Source organism: Mirounga leonina, unplaced genomic scaffold (genome assembly GCF_011800145.1).
Source record: "Mirounga leonina isolate KUSES-001 unplaced genomic scaffold, KU_Mleo_1.0 Mir_94, whole genome shotgun sequence".
NCBI lineage: Eukaryota > Metazoa > Chordata > Mammalia > Carnivora > Phocidae > Mirounga > Mirounga leonina.
The window spans coordinates 6,501,790-6,519,194 of record NW_023270855.1 but is presented as its reverse complement, the minus strand read 5'-3'; the positions used below and the strand labels follow the sequence as shown (position 1 = coordinate 6,519,194).

Here is a 17,405-nt window from a genome sequence, read left to right as displayed (position 1 = left end):
GCTTGATCTCATGACCCTGAGATCATGACCTGAGCCAAAATCAAGAGTCAGATGCCCAACTGACTGAGCCACCCAGATGCCCCTTTAAATTTAATTTTATTATTATTTATTACCACTTGGTTTCAACTTGCTTGTTTAGCCTTATTTTCCTCCAGTCATACTTCACACAACACCATGCTTCAGCCACTTTGAAATACTACCAAAAAATGCATTGAACAGTATAGCGGTTATAGTTAATAATACTGTATTATATAATGCAAGTTGCTAAGAGAGTAGATATTAAATGTTCTACCACAAAAAAGAAATGGTAATTATGTGATGTGACACAGGTGTTAGCTAATGCTGTGATGATCCTTTTCAATATATAAGTGTATCCAACCGACATGTTGCTCAAACTTATACAATGTTATATGTCCATTATAACTTACTAAAGTTTGGGGAAAAAATCTAAAAAATGCATTGAGCTCCTACTATATCTTAGGCCATTTCTAAGTGTTGAATACTCACTCAAGAATACAACTCAGTTTTCTAAGACACAAGGGCTCATGGTCTAGTTAAAGTCTATTTGCTGTTTCTGGAAGTTTCTCATACTTTTATGTCATCATCTCTTTGTAGATGCACTTCCTGCTGCCTCTCAAGACCTTTCTTCCTTCTCTCAGTGGTAGTCTTGTTTGTCCCTTAAAGTCCAGCTTGATTGTAAATATTTCCTGATCCCTTGAGGTAGAACTGAATGTTCTTTGCTCTTGGATTCTATAGCACCTCACATATAATTCTATTATAGTACTTATTGTATCATGGTGTTTATATATCTGTTCCTGCTACTACAGTGGGAGCTCATGGAAAGCAGGGGCTCTGTCTCACTTATCTAACAATTATTTACTAAGCCTTATGTGCCTGGTACCACTACACATACTCATACATCAGAGATCTAATGCATGTTCCTGCTCTTGAAGAATTCATAGTGTAGTAAAGAAGCAGCCATTTATCCATCAAATTCAATTCAAATTGTTATAGGGCATACCCATATCAGTCTTATTTGTCTGTACATTCCTCATACCTAAACTCTGTGAGTTGGCTTGATTTGAATTCTGTCACCAAAAACATTTCCCTTAATGACTGGTGATAGTGCTGAAATTTTACCATTCAGTTTGTTTCCTTTAGGTCTTTATTAATCAGGATTCTTTTGGTTGCAAGTGACAGAAACCTAACTCAAATGAGTGTAAGCCAAAAAAAGGAACTTACTGGCTCACCAAGGAAAAGGTGAACAGCCAAATTATGTGAAAAGACAGGGGAATGTGCATTTCAGGAAGAAGTGGCATCAGAGGCTCAGTGCATTTTTGCCTTATAGTTACCACCACCATCAAGACTAGTTATTAGGGGCACCTGGGTGGCTCAGTCGGTTAAGCATCTGCTTTCAGCTCAGGTCATGATCCCGGGGTCCTGGGATCGAGTCCCACGTTGGGCTCCGTGCTTGGTGGGGAGCCTGCTTCTCCTGCTTGTGCTCTCTCTCTCTATCAAATAAATAAATAAAATATATTTTTAAAAAAGACTAGTTATTATTCTTTAATTTAGTTATTTAAAAAAAACCCAGAGAAAGACTCTGATTGGGATGGCCTGGGTCCGGTGAACCAATCAACTACAGTCAAGAAAGTGACTCACGTGAAACATGGCAGCCATGTGGATGGAGTTGGGAGAAAATACCCAAGATAAGGTTGGGGAAGAGGATGTTATACAGATTATGCAATTAAAAATTTCCACAGGGTCTTAGACATGGCAGGTTTTCAGAACTCCTTGGAAAATCCATGGTGAAAGGGGTGTTAGACCCATTCTTAAACCTTATTAGCTGGTGTCTTGTGGGTACTGATGAGGGTCAACTGAGAATCAAGCATTATGGATGGTACCCAGGGAAAAATAGCAGCATCAAGTAATGAGAGTGGGAATGCAGTAGAGACAAACTTGTATCTTCTTCTGTTGGGGGCCAGCTTTATCTGAGTCCTCCTTAATGGAGAAACAAAGTCCTTAACTACTTATAATGATTATGCAAATAAAAAATTATTCAGGAGCCCTAAGGTCCAAAGTCCAGAGGAGAGCCCAGATACAAAATCCTAGAAGGGGCCAGAGGCAGGAATCAAAGTCTGGGAATGGAGCCAGGAGTTTAGACCTAGGAGGTAGATTGAATGGGTAGGCCGGTTAGATAGCAGTGGGGATCGACTGGCCTTGAGGGATTGCCTAAACTATCAGCTACCATTTATAGCTTGCTTTTAAGGTCTGGCAAGAATGTGTTATGTGGGTGGGCTGGTCTCATTGAAAGGTCCAGGGATGGAATAGCCATGGCACAGCGCAAAATGCACACTTTGAACTCTTACCATGAGCCCAATTGAGCCATAATTATAGATTAGTATATTTGGAGACTTAATGGAATTTTGCAGGAGAATTCAGGGCCAGATACCCCTGTGCAAGTCAACAGAAATCTGTAATTCTTGGGTATCAGAGGCTTTAGGAAAGAAAGAGAATAACTGCAAGAAAGGATTTGAGGTATTTGTTTCATATGGATCTTCTGAGATAAAAGGAGATGACTTTGTGACTGTCACGAGAAATGTAGACGAGGCCTCACAGGGGTCAAGCTTGGGAAGTCAGAGATCTAGGACCCTGTATTTATCCTGCACAGCCACTAAGCTGTGACGCACATTCTCTTCCCGGCACATGCAAGGTGCCGTTCGTGCATTTACTATATGCCAGACATTGCCCTAGCATCTTTCATGCATAACTTCTTTGAACCTCAGAAAAACCCCATGAGGGAGTTACTAAAATTGTCCCACTTCATAGATGAGAAATGAAGGCCATAGAATGAAGTTAATTGGTGAAGTCACACAGCTAGCATAAGGTAGATCTGGAGCTTGAACACCAAGCTCCACGTGATTGGTCACCTCACTAAGCTCCCCCCACCCTGCTTTTAACTCCCTTAGTTACCAACTTTATTTGTTTTTACACATATCCCTTCAATGCCCACAGTTACCCATTCAGCTAGTACCCAGGGTCATATTGATTATCACTAAAAAATAACTTTGTTCTTTTTTTTAACTTGAATTTTTTTTGAAAGCTAAGTAATATAGGCAGATGGCATAAAATTTAGAGATACAAAGAGCATACAGTTATTTCCCATCACCCAGTTATTTTACTAAGCATGTTAAAAAGACAGCAGATCCAAAATGGAGCCACTTGTGCTAGATCCCATGTCAGCAAACCAAGACTTAATACCTAATCTATTGCAGTTTCAATCCTCCAAGAATGTAATTTTTTTAAAAAAAAGATTGATTGATTGATTGATTGAAGTAATCTCTATACCCAATGTGGGGCTTGAACTCATAACCCTGAGATCAAGCATCACATACTCTACCAACCGAGCCAACCAGGTGCCCCAGGAATGTAACCTTTAACCAGTCAATGTGGGATCACCTGGTCAGGACTAGTGAGATAATCTGCCCAATAGACCCCTTTCATTCCCCTTAGGAGGGTGACCTTGCCTGAAACAATGGATTCTTTGCTAATAATTTCTTCTTTCTGCCCCCTTTCTGCCTTTAAAAACTTTTCCTTAAACAGTATGGAGGTTCCTCAAAAAGTTAAACATGGAATTACCCTATTATCCAACAATCTTACTACTGGGTATTTACCCAAAGAATACCAAGATACTAATTCAAAGGGATACATGTGCCCCAATGTTTATAGCAGCATTGTCTATGATAGCCAAATTATGGAAATAGCCCAAGTGTCCATCGATTGATGAATAAAGAAGATGTGGATATATATATATATGTATTCATATATATATGTTCGATATATATTCAATATTCAATATATATATTCCATATATATGGAATATTACTCAGCCATAAAAAAAATGAAATCTTGCCATTTGCAACACATGGATGGAGCTAGAATGTATAATGCTAAGTGAATAAGTCGGTCAGAGAAACAAATACCATATGATTTCACTCATGTGTGGAATTTAAGAAACAAAACAAATGAGCAAAGGGGGAAAAAGGGGGGAGAGAGAGAGAGAGACAAACCAAGAAACAGACTCTTAACCATAAAGAACAAACTGATGGTTATCAGAGGGGAGATGGATGGGGGGATGGGTAGATTAAGGAGGGCACTTGTGATGAGCCCCAGGTGATGTATGTATGTGTTGAATCACTAAATTTTACACCTGAAACAATATTACAACTGTATGTTAACTAACTGGAATTTAAATAAAAACTTAAAAAATCTTTTCCTTTTCTACAGTTTGGCAGAGCCTCGTTCTATTGCTTGATAGTATGCTGCCTTATCCATGAGTCATTGAATAAAGCTAATTTGATCTTGAAATTTACTCAGCTGAATTTTTGTTGTTTAAAATGCATGAGGTTTAGAAGTCATTTGTATTTTCTTTCTTTCATGTTATTACCTATTTGCTATAGAATTGTTTTTTTTTTCTTACTAATATGTAGAAGCTTTTATTATAAGGGAATTAGTCCTACGCCTGTAGTACGAATTGCCAGTATTTTTCCCAGTTTCTCTTTTTGCCTTTTGAATATTGAAGGTTTTTTTCCATGGAGAAATGTTTTGGCAGTCTAATTTATCAATTTTTAAAATTTTATGACGGAGATATGTCATCCTTAGACAGCTATTCCTTACTCCAAGATTATAAAACAAAATACCCTACGTTTTCTTCTATTACTGTTTTGGTTTTGATCCATCTGAGAAATTTTTGATGTAATGTATGAGATATGGATCCAATTTAGCTTGATAACTTTCAAGTTATTCCAACAATGTTTGTTGAATAATCTTGTTCCCCACTGCGTTGAAATGCCACATTTATTCTATACTAGATTTCTGGATATATATAGCTTATTTCTGAGTTTTCTGTTTATTGACCTGTCTCTTTTTTTTTAATTTTTTAAAAAATATTTTAAATATTTGACAGAGCGAGAGAGTGCACAAGCAGAGGGAGTGGCAGGCAGAGGGAGAAGCAGGCTCCCCCGTGAGTAAGAAGCCTGATGCGGGACTCGATCCCAGGACCCTGAGATCATGATCTGAGCCAAAGGCCGATGTTTAACCAACTGACCCCCCCAGGCATCCCTATTGATCTGTCTCTTGATGTGTGAGTACCACATTGTTTAAATTACTGTAGCTCAATACCATGTTTTAATATCTGGTAGAGCCAGTCATTCTCTTGCTACTCTTCCTTTTCAGAATTCTCCTAGCTATTCCTGCTTGTTTCTTTTCTTTTCTTTCTTTTTTAAGATTTTATTTTTAAGTAATCTCTACACCCAATGTGGGGCTGAAACTTATGACCCTGAGATCAAGAGTCGCATGCTTTACTGACTGAACCAGCCAGGCACCCCTCTGCTTGCTTACTTTCTATATTAATTTCAAAGTCAGCTTGTCTAGTTCCCCCCCAAAATCTGTCAGTATCTTTCCTATTGGAATTACATTAAATTTACAGATAAATTTAGGGAGAAATGACATCTTTATGATGTTGAGTCTTCCTACCCAAGAAGAAGATATAGCTTTCTTTTTTTAAGTGTACTTTGGTGTCCCTTAGTAACACTAATTTTTTTCAAATAGAATCTGAATACATTTTTTTAAGTTTACTGATGGATAATCTATCTTTTTTATTGCTATTATAAATATTTGTTCCCTTCCTCTGTGTTTTCTAACTGGATGTTCTTTTGGCAACAATTTAAAATCTCCACTGTGGCAGTATTGCCTCAAGCTATCTTGAGAAACATCATATCTGGTTTGAATTGGGTTCCAGTTCTTGCTGCCAGCTTGCAGGCAAAACCTAGACCACTTGAGACAGAGGTGGCCTCTGAGGGTTCTGGCCCAGGGAATGCCCTATCCATTTACCCTAAGACCTTCTAGAATGGGTGCCATGGATACTAAAACAGGTTGATGATGTTATATATGTTATAAACAACTATAAATCTGTATGAATCGAATGCCTTCTCATCCACTGTAAGGTGTCTGTCCACATCAGGGCAGAATATGGCAAATTAAAGCTTATGCAGCTTCAAGCTGAGACTCTTTAGATAGATTTTTCTTTGGTGTCCTGACAACTGGTCAGTCACCTTGAGGAAATTGATGGAGCATTCAGTATTACACTTTCTAAAGATGTGACATGATTTTCTCCTCAAATCACAAAAGGCAATAGTATCCTCCCAGAAAAATGGAATCTTGGGCTGGCATCGGAATTTATTGATGTTCATTAGCATTCTTAACCACCATTAATATTTAATGAGCACCTGCTATCTATGTGCCATCCTGTGCTGGAGCTCTGGACACAAATGAATAAAGTCACAATTCTTGTCCTAGAGGAGCTCACGGTCAAGTGGGAACAGTAGGCAGAAACTCACTGTAATGCACTGGCTTAAATACTCAATGGAGTTAAGATCAACATGCTCTGGGAATGCAGAGAAGGGGGTTGTGAAATTTATTTGGGCTTAGCAGTGTTGGCTTTTGAGCTGAGCCTTGAAAGATAAGAAGTAGTTTGACAAGGGTAGCAGGTGGTATTAGTAGCCTGTAACTCTCTACTTAAGCACTAGCTTTGGTGAAGAGATATGTCTGGCTCTTGCAGGTTGGTGGGGGCACTAATGCTCCCAGGAGCAGTACTCAACCAATCTTGAGTGGGATTTGGCAGATAATTGCCCTAGTTTTCTCACCTGTTGAGTGGCATAACTCCAAGATATGCTTTACAGTATCTACCAGGGTTGCTGAGTAGGTTTGGACCCCAGCCACCCAAAGTGGTAACCTGCTCAGTAATGTACCTTTTCCTGGCTTTCTTCTCTTCCTGGTCTCATTTGTCCATGTCCCCACTGGGGCTTCCTGGGAATCACCTCTGAGCAAACTATTTGCCCTCAAATCCTAGTTTCAGGGTCTGCTTCTGGGAAACTGACCCAACAGAGCAAAGCATATGCAGAATGCATTCCCAGAAGAGGGAAGAACATCAGTAAAGGCACAGAAGTATGACAGCATGCCTTTTTTTGGGCCTAGAAAGCAGTTGCTGATGATTGCAGACCAGTTCAAGGAAGGTGAGGAGATGAGCAATTTGGAGAAAGGATGGTGGATTAGAATGGGATTTTTTTTTTTTTCTATCCACCCAGTGTGGAGCCCAACATGGGCCTTGAACTCATGACCCTGAGATCAAGACTTGAGCTGAGATCAAGAGTCAGGTGCTTTTTTATTTTTTTGAGTATTTGAATATTTTATTGCATACTACAATAGAACATTTCAGTAGGAATCTTCCTACTATTTCTTCACACCAAGGAGGATCAGTTGGTTGATTTAACACTGAAAGTGTTTTCCAGAGTAGGGTTCACATTATGAAACAGGAACATGTGTTATATGACACTGATTACAATTGCAGAAATAATCCCAAACAAGTATCACACAACCAAACTATTCTTATAAGTTTTTTCCATCCTGCCCTTGCTCACCTCATTATTTGAGTTATTCTAGTTTGAGCACTGATTCTATCTTCTAATAGAAGTCACCTTTATACGCTTATAGTCAAGTATCAGAAGATGGAAGTATGCCCGTAGAAGCAACCATAGGAAGTCTAAATTCATAAATGTAACACATACACCAAGAGTCCCATGCTTAATTGACTGGAGCCACCCTGGCGCCCCTGGAATGGGATTTTTAAAAGGCCCTCAGATGATTTGGTGGTGGGCAGGGGCACGGTTTGGGGAGCAGGGAGAAAGAAGACCTTCATCTTCTCCCTGGTATTTCTGCCCAAGGCTTGGGGCTCCAAGCTCCAGCTCTGTAGAGCTGTAGGGCTCAGGCCCTCACCTGGGCAAGCCTCACGCCTTCCTTCTGATTAGGTAGCTGCCTTCATCACCTGCCCGGCCAAGCCGTTGCCGGGATGCAGCCGCCGTCGCTGGAGGTGGGCGGAGCTCGGTCCACAGCCGGAGCTGTTGCCAGGCCCCAGCGGCTGTCTATCCCCGGCGGCTGCACAGACGGAATTTTCCTTCCCGCAGCTGCGCCTTAGCACTCACCACTTGCCTGTCTCCGCTCTCCGTGCGGGGCTCATCTGAGGCTTTCTATTCAGACAGTCATTGATATTCCCATCCTGTTGTTGGCTCCTGTCAATGGAGGAATTGGGAGGCTTTTGCAGAATAGGCTGGGGGAGAACCAGGTGTTTTTCCTGTCTGTCTGGATACTGAGAGGTGTTTTTGTTTTTTTGGTTTTTTTTTTTGAGCAGGTTTCGTAAGCAGTCTTTGGCCTTCTTTTCTTTTCCTTCTGCCTTTTATTTTTTAAAGTTTTTTTAGTTTTTATTTATTTGACAGAGAGAGACAGCAAGAGAGGGAACACAAGCAGGGGGAGTGGGAGAGGGAGAAGTAGGCTACCCGCGGAGCAGGGAGCCTGATGCGGGGCTCGATCCCAGGACACTGGGGCTGAGCCACCCAGGCGCCCCTCCTTCTGCCTTTTATTCTTTCATCTTTCTTCTGCCCGTCCTTCCTCCTGCCAGGCGCTGGATGAGGCATTCTGGATTCAGAGATGACTTGGTTGGGATCTCTGCCCTCAGAAAGATCTCAGTTTATGAAGGAAACAGAACATGACCCAATAATTACAATACCATGGGCTGAGTACTACAACTGAGTTATTTATGTATTTTAAGTATTTGTTGAATGAAGAATTAAAAAAAATGAATGAATGTTAGGGCATGGAGATGGGGGGCATAGGCAGGGAGGGCTTCACAGATGTGGTGGTGCATGAGCTGCATTTGGAAAGACTGGTTATAGTCATGAGCACCTGCTAACTACCAGGCACCATGCGAAGTCCTTTTAGCTCGAATCCTCATGACAACATGATGAAGTAGAGAGTCGTACTCTACAGAAGAAGAAAACATCAGGGAGGTTAGATAAATTACCTGAGATCATAGATCTGCAACTGGTACCGTCAGGATTCTAAAATAGCTCTGTCTACTGCAAAGCTTGTTACCAGGTGTTCCACTGCACCGTGTTGCAAGGCATGGGGAAGGGTATCCCAAGCAGAGGGAGCAGCTTGGGCAAAGGCTTGGAGGCACACTAGAGATGACATATGGGATAATTTTCTGGAACCGTCGGCTGCCATGCTCTCTAGTCCCGAGCACTTTTCAAAGTGCTCACTGTGGCTTGTAGGAAAAGCAAGTGGCCAGTGAGTGTTCAACTCCTAAAATTGTCAATTAGAGTTTGAATCTCAGCTCTTCTGTGACAGGTTGTGTGGCCTTGGGGAAGTCACTTCCCCTCCCAGAGCCTCTGTTTCCTCATTTGTTTAAGTGAGAGCATGATTCTTACCTTGTAGAGTTGTAAGAATTCAAGGCAATGTGTGAAACAATCATTACAATTGATTTGTTCAAGGTGACTTTAGGATACCCAAGACTGGCTCATGATGGAGGGGTTGGCTGAATCATCAGGCAAAGGGACTTTTAGATAATTGGATGGGGGAATGCCTTCCATCCTCCAAGAAATGAGAATGCTGGCAGAAAGCCTACTGCTAGCTTGCTTCAAATGGACCAGAGCTATTTTGGAGATGAGAAAAGACATTCTATTGATACTGGCAGTGTAGGGAGAGGATAAAAACCAAGGCGTAGGAAAATGGACCCACTCCTGATCAGGAAAAGGCGACAGGCAAGCCAGCCAGTTCAGTTCTCCAGAGGGCCTCCAGCTCTGGCAGAGTCCTGCAGACTCTGGGACTCAAGGGAGGGGATGGAGAGAAAGTGCTGATGGGCTTTCAGGCTGAATCACACTCATTAAAACAACAGTCAAGTGTTCGACCTTGGACTATGACTCTGTTTTGCTCCGATCCCCGGAGCTGGCTGTTTTCGAGAGAAGAAATGGGGCCATCTGCTCAGAGCTGGTCCTGGCACTAAGGAACCTTTCCCTGGGGACAGCTGTGCAGGAACTCATACAATGTGGTGTCGAGGATGGGGGTGGGGAAAAGATTCTTCTCAGTGTATGGATACATTAAGAAGTTATGCCATTGATTCCTTATGGCCTTTCACCAATAAAGAGGTGGATGTCTTTTTCACACAAATCCTCAGAGATTATAAGCACATCTTCAAAATAAATATTCACTTAGAAATCATAGGTTTTGAGCCTATGATTCTCTATGACCTCTTCCTTTTACACCTGAGGATACTGAGACTCAAAATGAAATTGACTTCAGAATATTACATAGCTATTAAGCTATTAAGTGGTGAACCAGGGATTCAAATATTTGTCTCCAAATCAGAACATCTGTTTCATTATATTTCTTTCTTTAAAATAATTGCTGTCATGAATATGTGGCAGACATTGTATTGAGCACTGTTTATAAATGATCTCACTTAATTTTCTTTAAAAATTCTGCAAAGAACGATTAACCCCACTTTACAGATAAATAAACTGAGTCTCACTAAAGAAATTTCATGAGATTGCTTTGCTAATAAGCAGCTGAGGCAGAGGATAAACCCATACAGGTCTGACACTAAAAATCAAATTGGTTCACAATCTAAGCGAAGCAGAGATTATAAACACAACAGCTCATTCACTGGCATCTTGTAAATATCTCTTCCTACCACCTGGCAGGAGCCTCCTTGAAGAGGAACTGTAGCAGAAGTAGAGGGAGGGAGTTGCCTTCTACACCCACTCGGTACAGAAAGCTCAGCACTGTCCCTGGGGTGGGTTGAATGCTAAGTGGAAAGGATGCTCTTTCACTTATCCATGAAGTGGCATGAGGAAGCAACTAGAAAACAACCTCTGATGAATCCTCTGAGTTTCCCAGGGAGGGGAGACCCACTCTGTGCTGCTCCTGTGTGCGTGACAGTAAGGTTCCTCTATCACCATGGCAACAGCCAACATACCCGCATCCCACAAGAGGCCAAAGCAGCTCTGTGGGGAACTGTGGTCCAAACTGGGTGGGAGTAGGAGTAGGGTGTATGGGGGGAGGGGCGTCTCATAAGCTTGATTCTTTTTGCTTGAAGCTAGCTTGTTCCTGGGGGCAGGAATGTTTATACAGGATGCCAAACCTCCTGTGTCTGCAGGATTTGGGGCAAAGGGAGATGACAGGGAAGCTGAGGAGAGCCCAGGAAGGCACCTTATTTCTTCTGTGGCTTCCAATGAAATGTATTTATTAGGCAACTGCTGATGAATGGCACCTTTCTAAGGGGCCTGCCAGTGTACTCTAATGGGGAGTCTCATGGGCTTTGTAAGCAACCAAACCTGCCTTCCAGCTCTGCAATTTTTTAGTTATAAGATGTTGTGTTAGTATAACGTCTTTGACGTCCAATTGCTTCAATGGTAAAAAGGGGATATTTAACACCTCCCTTGAGGGAGATTAAATGAGATAACACATGGGCAATTTCTTGCATGTGGTCAGCATCTAATCAGTTGTAGTCATTATTGTGTCCCCAATATTGCCAGAGAAATGGAAACTTGGCAAGGGGACCATCATTGACTCCTTTAAGTCACGGGAAGACTTGGAATTAGAATTCATGCACCTGTTTCTCCTGGGTGCCTCTGCTTCTCTCTCTCTCTCTCCCTAAAGCCATGCTCAGTGTTTGCTCCCCAGACCCAGCCCCTGTATTCCCTGGCTCAGCCTGGTGACATCAGGTGCTTATTTCCCCCTGGGGGCTCTACTCACAGAATCTCACAACACTAGACCTTGGGGATCACCCAGCTCATTTTCCAGGCCAGGAAATGAAAGCCTGAAGAGAGAAGTGCATTGTTCAAGGTCACCCAGCAAGGTAGAAGCCATTAGTTGAAGTGATTGTTGCATATATTTTAGCAGGTGTGACTAAGCCTGGGAGTAACTGCAGAGAATCCATCTCATGCTTTCCATGAATTCTCTTGGGTGTGTAACTTTAGGATAAGTATGTGTGGGGAGAGTCCTTTTTTATATTTTAGTTGTGGTGCTGGCGAGTTCTGTGATGCCCCTGGCGTCAGAAATATTAATAGCTAACATTTGCACAGTGATTTACTGCTTATAAAATACACTCATAGACTTGATCTTATTTAGTCTTCATAATAGCCCTTCAAGGTCATTGTGATCATCATGCCATTCTTCTACAGATGAGAAAACTGAGGCTGTAAGTGATCTGTTCAAAGTTACACAGTTACCATGACGTAGATTTAGTAATTAAACTTATATTTGTATGATTCCTAATCATAGCAAACTGGCCCAGCTGACATGGCTAACTTTGGAGAATTCAATGTCAGGGACAGAGCTGTCCTCTATCCAGAGGTGGAGGAGGAAGGTATCCTCAGGGTTGATTATCAAGAAGGGCCACCTGAATGAAGGTGACAAACTCAATTCAATTGCGTTCTCCATATGACAGGTAACTTGAGCGTGGAAAGCAATATTGATGCCTTTTCTGGTTAACCTTTTCACTTTCAAAGTGTTCCCATATTATCTCATGAGAGGCCCAAGGCACACCTGTCCCTCCCTGTTTACGTGAGAGGCCCAGAGAGCTGAGCAACTTTTTGAAAATCACAAAGCCAAGTAGTGATGGAACTTAGAGTTTCTGAATTCCAAATTCTTTCTCCATCTCTTTAGGGCAGGTGGGCCTGACTGGGGTCCCCTGATCACGAGAAGCAAGCAAGGGCCAAAGGTGGCATGTTCTAGCAAACTTCCTTGTTTGAGAGGACACCTGGACAATAAGTGTTTGGTCAGGTGGCTTGGTGTGCCGGCCTTTCTTTAAGCTCTGTTTTTGAGCTCTGCCTGCCTTTCTCCCCGTGAGCATTCTCTGCCGCATTGTTGTTCAGGGGAAGAGAGAAATCAGAGAGGCGATAAAGCATTTAAATTGGTTCCTGATTTTAGCAGGATTCTTTCATCTGCAGTTGCCAGATGTATGCCTGTGTTTACAATTCAGTGGGAAGATAAAGATTATGCAAGGACAGGCCTTATAGAGCCCCGGGCTTCTAAAACTGGGAGAGACCTCTGAAATTCCGACATTTGGCTTAGTTGGACGCTGAGTGATTCAGAAAGGTTGGGGGAGACCCTTCCACCAATTGCTCTGGGAGAAATGCCTTCTACCTAGAGATGGGAATGGCCAGTTGGTCTCAGAGGGAGATAGAGAGAAAAGGCCTGAACTGTGCCAGAATTGTATATTTTGTAGAATTTCCAAGCCCTGCTTCCCTTTCAATTCCAGAGAAAAGGCAGGACATAAGATAGACTGAGAAGTGCTATATTCTTCCTGCATCTGGAACCTGGATTCACAGGTAAGGATAAAGGAAAGATTTTCATGGGGCACCTGGGTGGCTCAGTTGTTAAGCGTCTGCCTTCAGCTGGGGCCCTGATCTCAGGGTCCTGGGATCGAGCCCTGCATCAGGCTTCCTGCTCAGCGGGAAGCCTGCTTCTCCCTCTCCCACTCCCCCTGCTTGTGTTCCCTCTCTTGCTGTGTCTCTCTCTGTCAAATAAATAAATAAAATCTTTAAAAAAAAAAAAAGAAAGATTTTCATATGGCTCCTTAAAAACACAAGCCCACTTACAAGCAAGTGTCTTTACATGCTGCACCAACACTTCTCAGCAAGGACTCAGAAGAATATGGAAAATATTAGTTTAAGCAGATGTGATTTACAGTTGTGCCAACTAATCAAAATCTTCTGCTCATATACAACTGATTAATGATGACACATTCCCAATTATAAGAAATAGTCTGTTTTTCCATAAGAATAATATTCTTATTAAAACCTACCAGAAGGGCGCCTGGGTGGCTCAGTTGGTTAAGCAACTGCCTTCGGCTCAGGTCATGATCCTGGAGTCCCGGGATCGAGTCGCGCATCGGGCTCCCTGCTCGGCAGGGAGTCTGCTTCTCCTTCTGACCCTCCCCCCTCTCATGTGCTCTCTCTCTCTCTCATTCTCTCTCTCAAATAAATAAATAAAATCTTAAAAAAAAACACCTACCAGAAAATAACAATAAATTCATGGACTATTTGATAAATATTTTTCAATGGTCTTGTAGGCTTCCATTGTATCAATGAAGGAATCTAAACCTAAGGAGTTCTTTGGGAATATTCTAGTCTAGCACCCAAGACTGGGACACTAATTGTGTGTTAGATATTATATCAAGCTTTGTAGAACATTTTGAGAGAAGCAGAAGAAGAATCCCTCACCTTGAGGTGCTTGCCATCTAAAAAGAAACCTGGGTAGACACTAACAACATGAACATGTACACAAGTCCAGCCTGCAGAGCCTCCTTACAAATATTTAAGGGCATACTTGAGGCCAGGAGTATTCTGAAGTTCAAAAAATATAGTGATAACACAGGTGAGGTCTTTGCCTTCAAGGAATAGAGCAATACATTCTCATCACTTATCCTTCAGCTTCCCTGTCTTTGCTCTTCCTATCCTCTCTGTCTTGATTGCTTTCTCCACCACGTCTGGGTATCTGAATTCCACCCATTTCATACGGACTGAGCCCTACCTCCCCTGTGAAATTCTCTCATACCTCAGAGATTCTTTCTTCGTCTGGCTCTTTTAACACTCACTGCCTGCTCCACTTTCTGGTCATTCACAGACTGCTGTGCTATTGCTGGTTATGTGTTCACATGTTTATGAGCTGTCTTCTTAAGGGCATAACTTGGGTTTTATTTATTCTCGAATCTTCTTTATCCATGAGTGCTTAGCATAATACCCTGCATGTATTAGGTACTCACAACATGTTTTTTAAGTGGTTGGTTTTTAAAATTATACATACACTACAAGCTTAATGGTTAAGGGGTGTTACTTAGTGAAATATTAAAAAAAAAGATAACCCAAACATCTGAAAAATTGAAGTGATAACAGTATATGAAATCCCATCATTAGAGATTCATGCCTTTGGAAAAGAGTCATCTGATACTCTAAAAAATACAGGAAGGGCAGTACATTAAATTAAGTTTATTTAGTTATTAGTGATATATGTTTTATTCTCTAATAGACACAAGAAATGAGTTGGGTAAGAGTACAGTTCAACTCTCAAACAGCTGAGTCCTTACTGCAAGCCGAGGACTGTGCTTCATGTTAGGGTCCAAGATGGCTCAAACATAATCCTCTCCTTGAAAAGCATACATTCAAGTCACCAGAATATTTTATTATAATTTTTTAAGGGGCTATGACAAAACCAGACACAGGTAATGAAACAGTCTACCTTGGAGGATTGAGGGAAGGCTTCCTAGAGGAGTCATCAACTAGCATTCCTCCAGGCCTTCTCTGCCTGAGTGCTTTCCCCACTTCACTGCTGGTAGTCTTACAGCTACTTCAAGACCCACTTCAAATGTCACCTCCTCTGAGAAGCCATTCCTAATCCTCACAGGCAGAATGATTCCCTAACTCCTTGGTGCCCCTAAACCACTTTGCCCAATGGTATTATAGCATTTCTCACATCTCATTGTGGTTAATTGTTCCTGTGTCTATCTTCCCCATTCTCTCCTCTAGCCCTCATAGATTGTGAACTTCCCACAGACAGGGGCTACTTCCCATTCATATCGGTCTGTCCAGCACTTACCACTGCCTGGCACATGGTGATGGGAAGACCACTGTATTATCATAGTTGGCTGGAGACCTCTTGAACATCACTGGGTCTCTGGCTCAGAGCCGGATTGTGCATCTAATAGGTCCCAAGTCGAGAGCCAGCTGGGATGCAGGAAGCAAGAACTGCCTACCAATATTAGTGTCAAGCTGCTCATTGATTCTATCCAGTCCAATGGATACTTACTGAGAACTAGCTCACATAAGAATAAGAATCCAGCCACTACTACTAGAATACCTACTGTGTGCCAGGTGCTTTATATACACAATCTCATTTATTCTGAGTAACAACTTTGAAAAGTGTTATCTCCCCATGGCATAATGTATAAACTCATTGAATCACTGTGTTGTACACCTGAAACTAATGTAACATTGTGTCAATTATACTAAAATAAAAAAAAATTTAAAGCATTATTTCCTTTTATCAGATAAGGAAAAGAGGCTCAGAAGCTAATTTGCCTGAGGTCACACATCACCCAGAGAGGGCTGAATGTAAAGTACTATATCTGCTGTGTCCTGTTCCCATACAACACATGGATTAAGTATATCTCATGAGAGGTGAAAACAAAGGTCCAGAGGTCATACCAGATTTAGGGAGTGCACACGGAAAGGTGATAATCTGAGGTCTTCATGGAGGTGGAAGCAGATCTAGCCAATTAATGAACTGGAAAAACAAATGGATTTTGAAGAGATGAACTTCTTGGTACAACATAGGACGCACCACTGCCTATCAGGGAGGCAAACACAGAAGGGGTGGGGGACCCTTAGATATCCCACTTGGGGAGAGGGGGTCTCCAGCCTTACACACGGTTTCTTCTCTCTGATCCATGAGGAGGGGAAGAGAAGAAAGTGCTCTTAAGTGAGCCATCCCTAAAGTGCAGGCACCAAAAATGCGCCCGCAGACCCGTTGGAGGGATCTGTCAAGTCTCTGTCACAGAATGGATGAATGGGTGGGAGTGTGGGGAGAGAGGATGTCTTTCTCACCTAATATTGAGGAGGGAGTAGTTCTTTTTTGTCTCATCATAGGAGTGTGTGTGTGTGTTGGGAGCGGGGGGGTGGGGCGCAGATTATTCCTTCCTCCATCACCTGGAGGTTGAGGAGATGGCACCTTTCTCCCAGCTTTGGGAAAGGAGGTGGTTCTATTCTTTCCCACTACAGGGAGTGTGTGCGTGTGTTTACGTGCGCGCGCGCCAGGGGGAATGGGTCCTTTCTCACCTCCGGGTGGGGATGCTGACACCTCTCTTTCTTCCAAAGGGAGTGGGGACAGTTTCCTTCGCCCCCATCTCGGGAGGGACATGGCTCTTTTATCCCCAACCAAAAAGGGGTAGGGGTCTCGGCTCCCTTTTCCCTATTCTCGGGGAGCAAGACTGGCTCCCACGCTCTCTCCACAGAGCTCCGCTCAGGTTGCAGGAGGCCTGGCAATCCCCCGACCCAAATCCCCAGACTAGGGGCCCCACGGCTAGGTGCGGGCGCGCAGGCTGCGAGTCGGGGGCGGCGCCCGCTCTGCGGAGCGGGGCGGGGCGGGCGGTGGCCCCGCCCCCGGCCCCGCCCGCTCCCTGGCGCGGAGCCTCGCGCCGCCCGGCCCGCCCGGCCCAGTGCACCGCGGGTGTCTGCCGGGCTCGCTCGCCGCGGACCGGGCCGCAGCCGCCTCAGCCGCCTCAGCCGCCTCAGTGCCCCAGCCACCGCCGCCTCAGTCTCGCCCTCCGCGCCACCCGGCCCCGCCGCCCCGCGCGCCCCCAGCCCCTCAAGCCAGATGATGAACTTCCTGAGGCGCCGACTGTCGGACAGCAGCTTCATCGCCAACCTGCCCAATGGCTACATGACCGACCTGCAGCGGCCCGAGCCCCAGCAGCCGCCGCCGCCGCCCCCCGGCCCCGGCGCGGCCTCGGCCTCCTC

General features: G+C 43.4%; 1 protein-coding gene across 1 annotated transcript in view; it reads left to right on the top strand.

Moving 5' to 3' along the window:
• The first annotated feature begins 17,182 nt into the window (after positions 1 to 17,182).
• SYN2 (synapsin II) overlaps positions 17,183 to 17,405 on the top strand; it is a 189,560-nt gene continuing 189,337 nt past the window's right edge. Inside the window, exon 1 of the mRNA XM_034997232.1 lies at positions 17,183 to 17,405. Coding sequence (XP_034853123.1) covers positions 17,263 to 17,405 — 143 coding nt within the window. The 5' untranslated portion in view covers positions 17,183 to 17,262.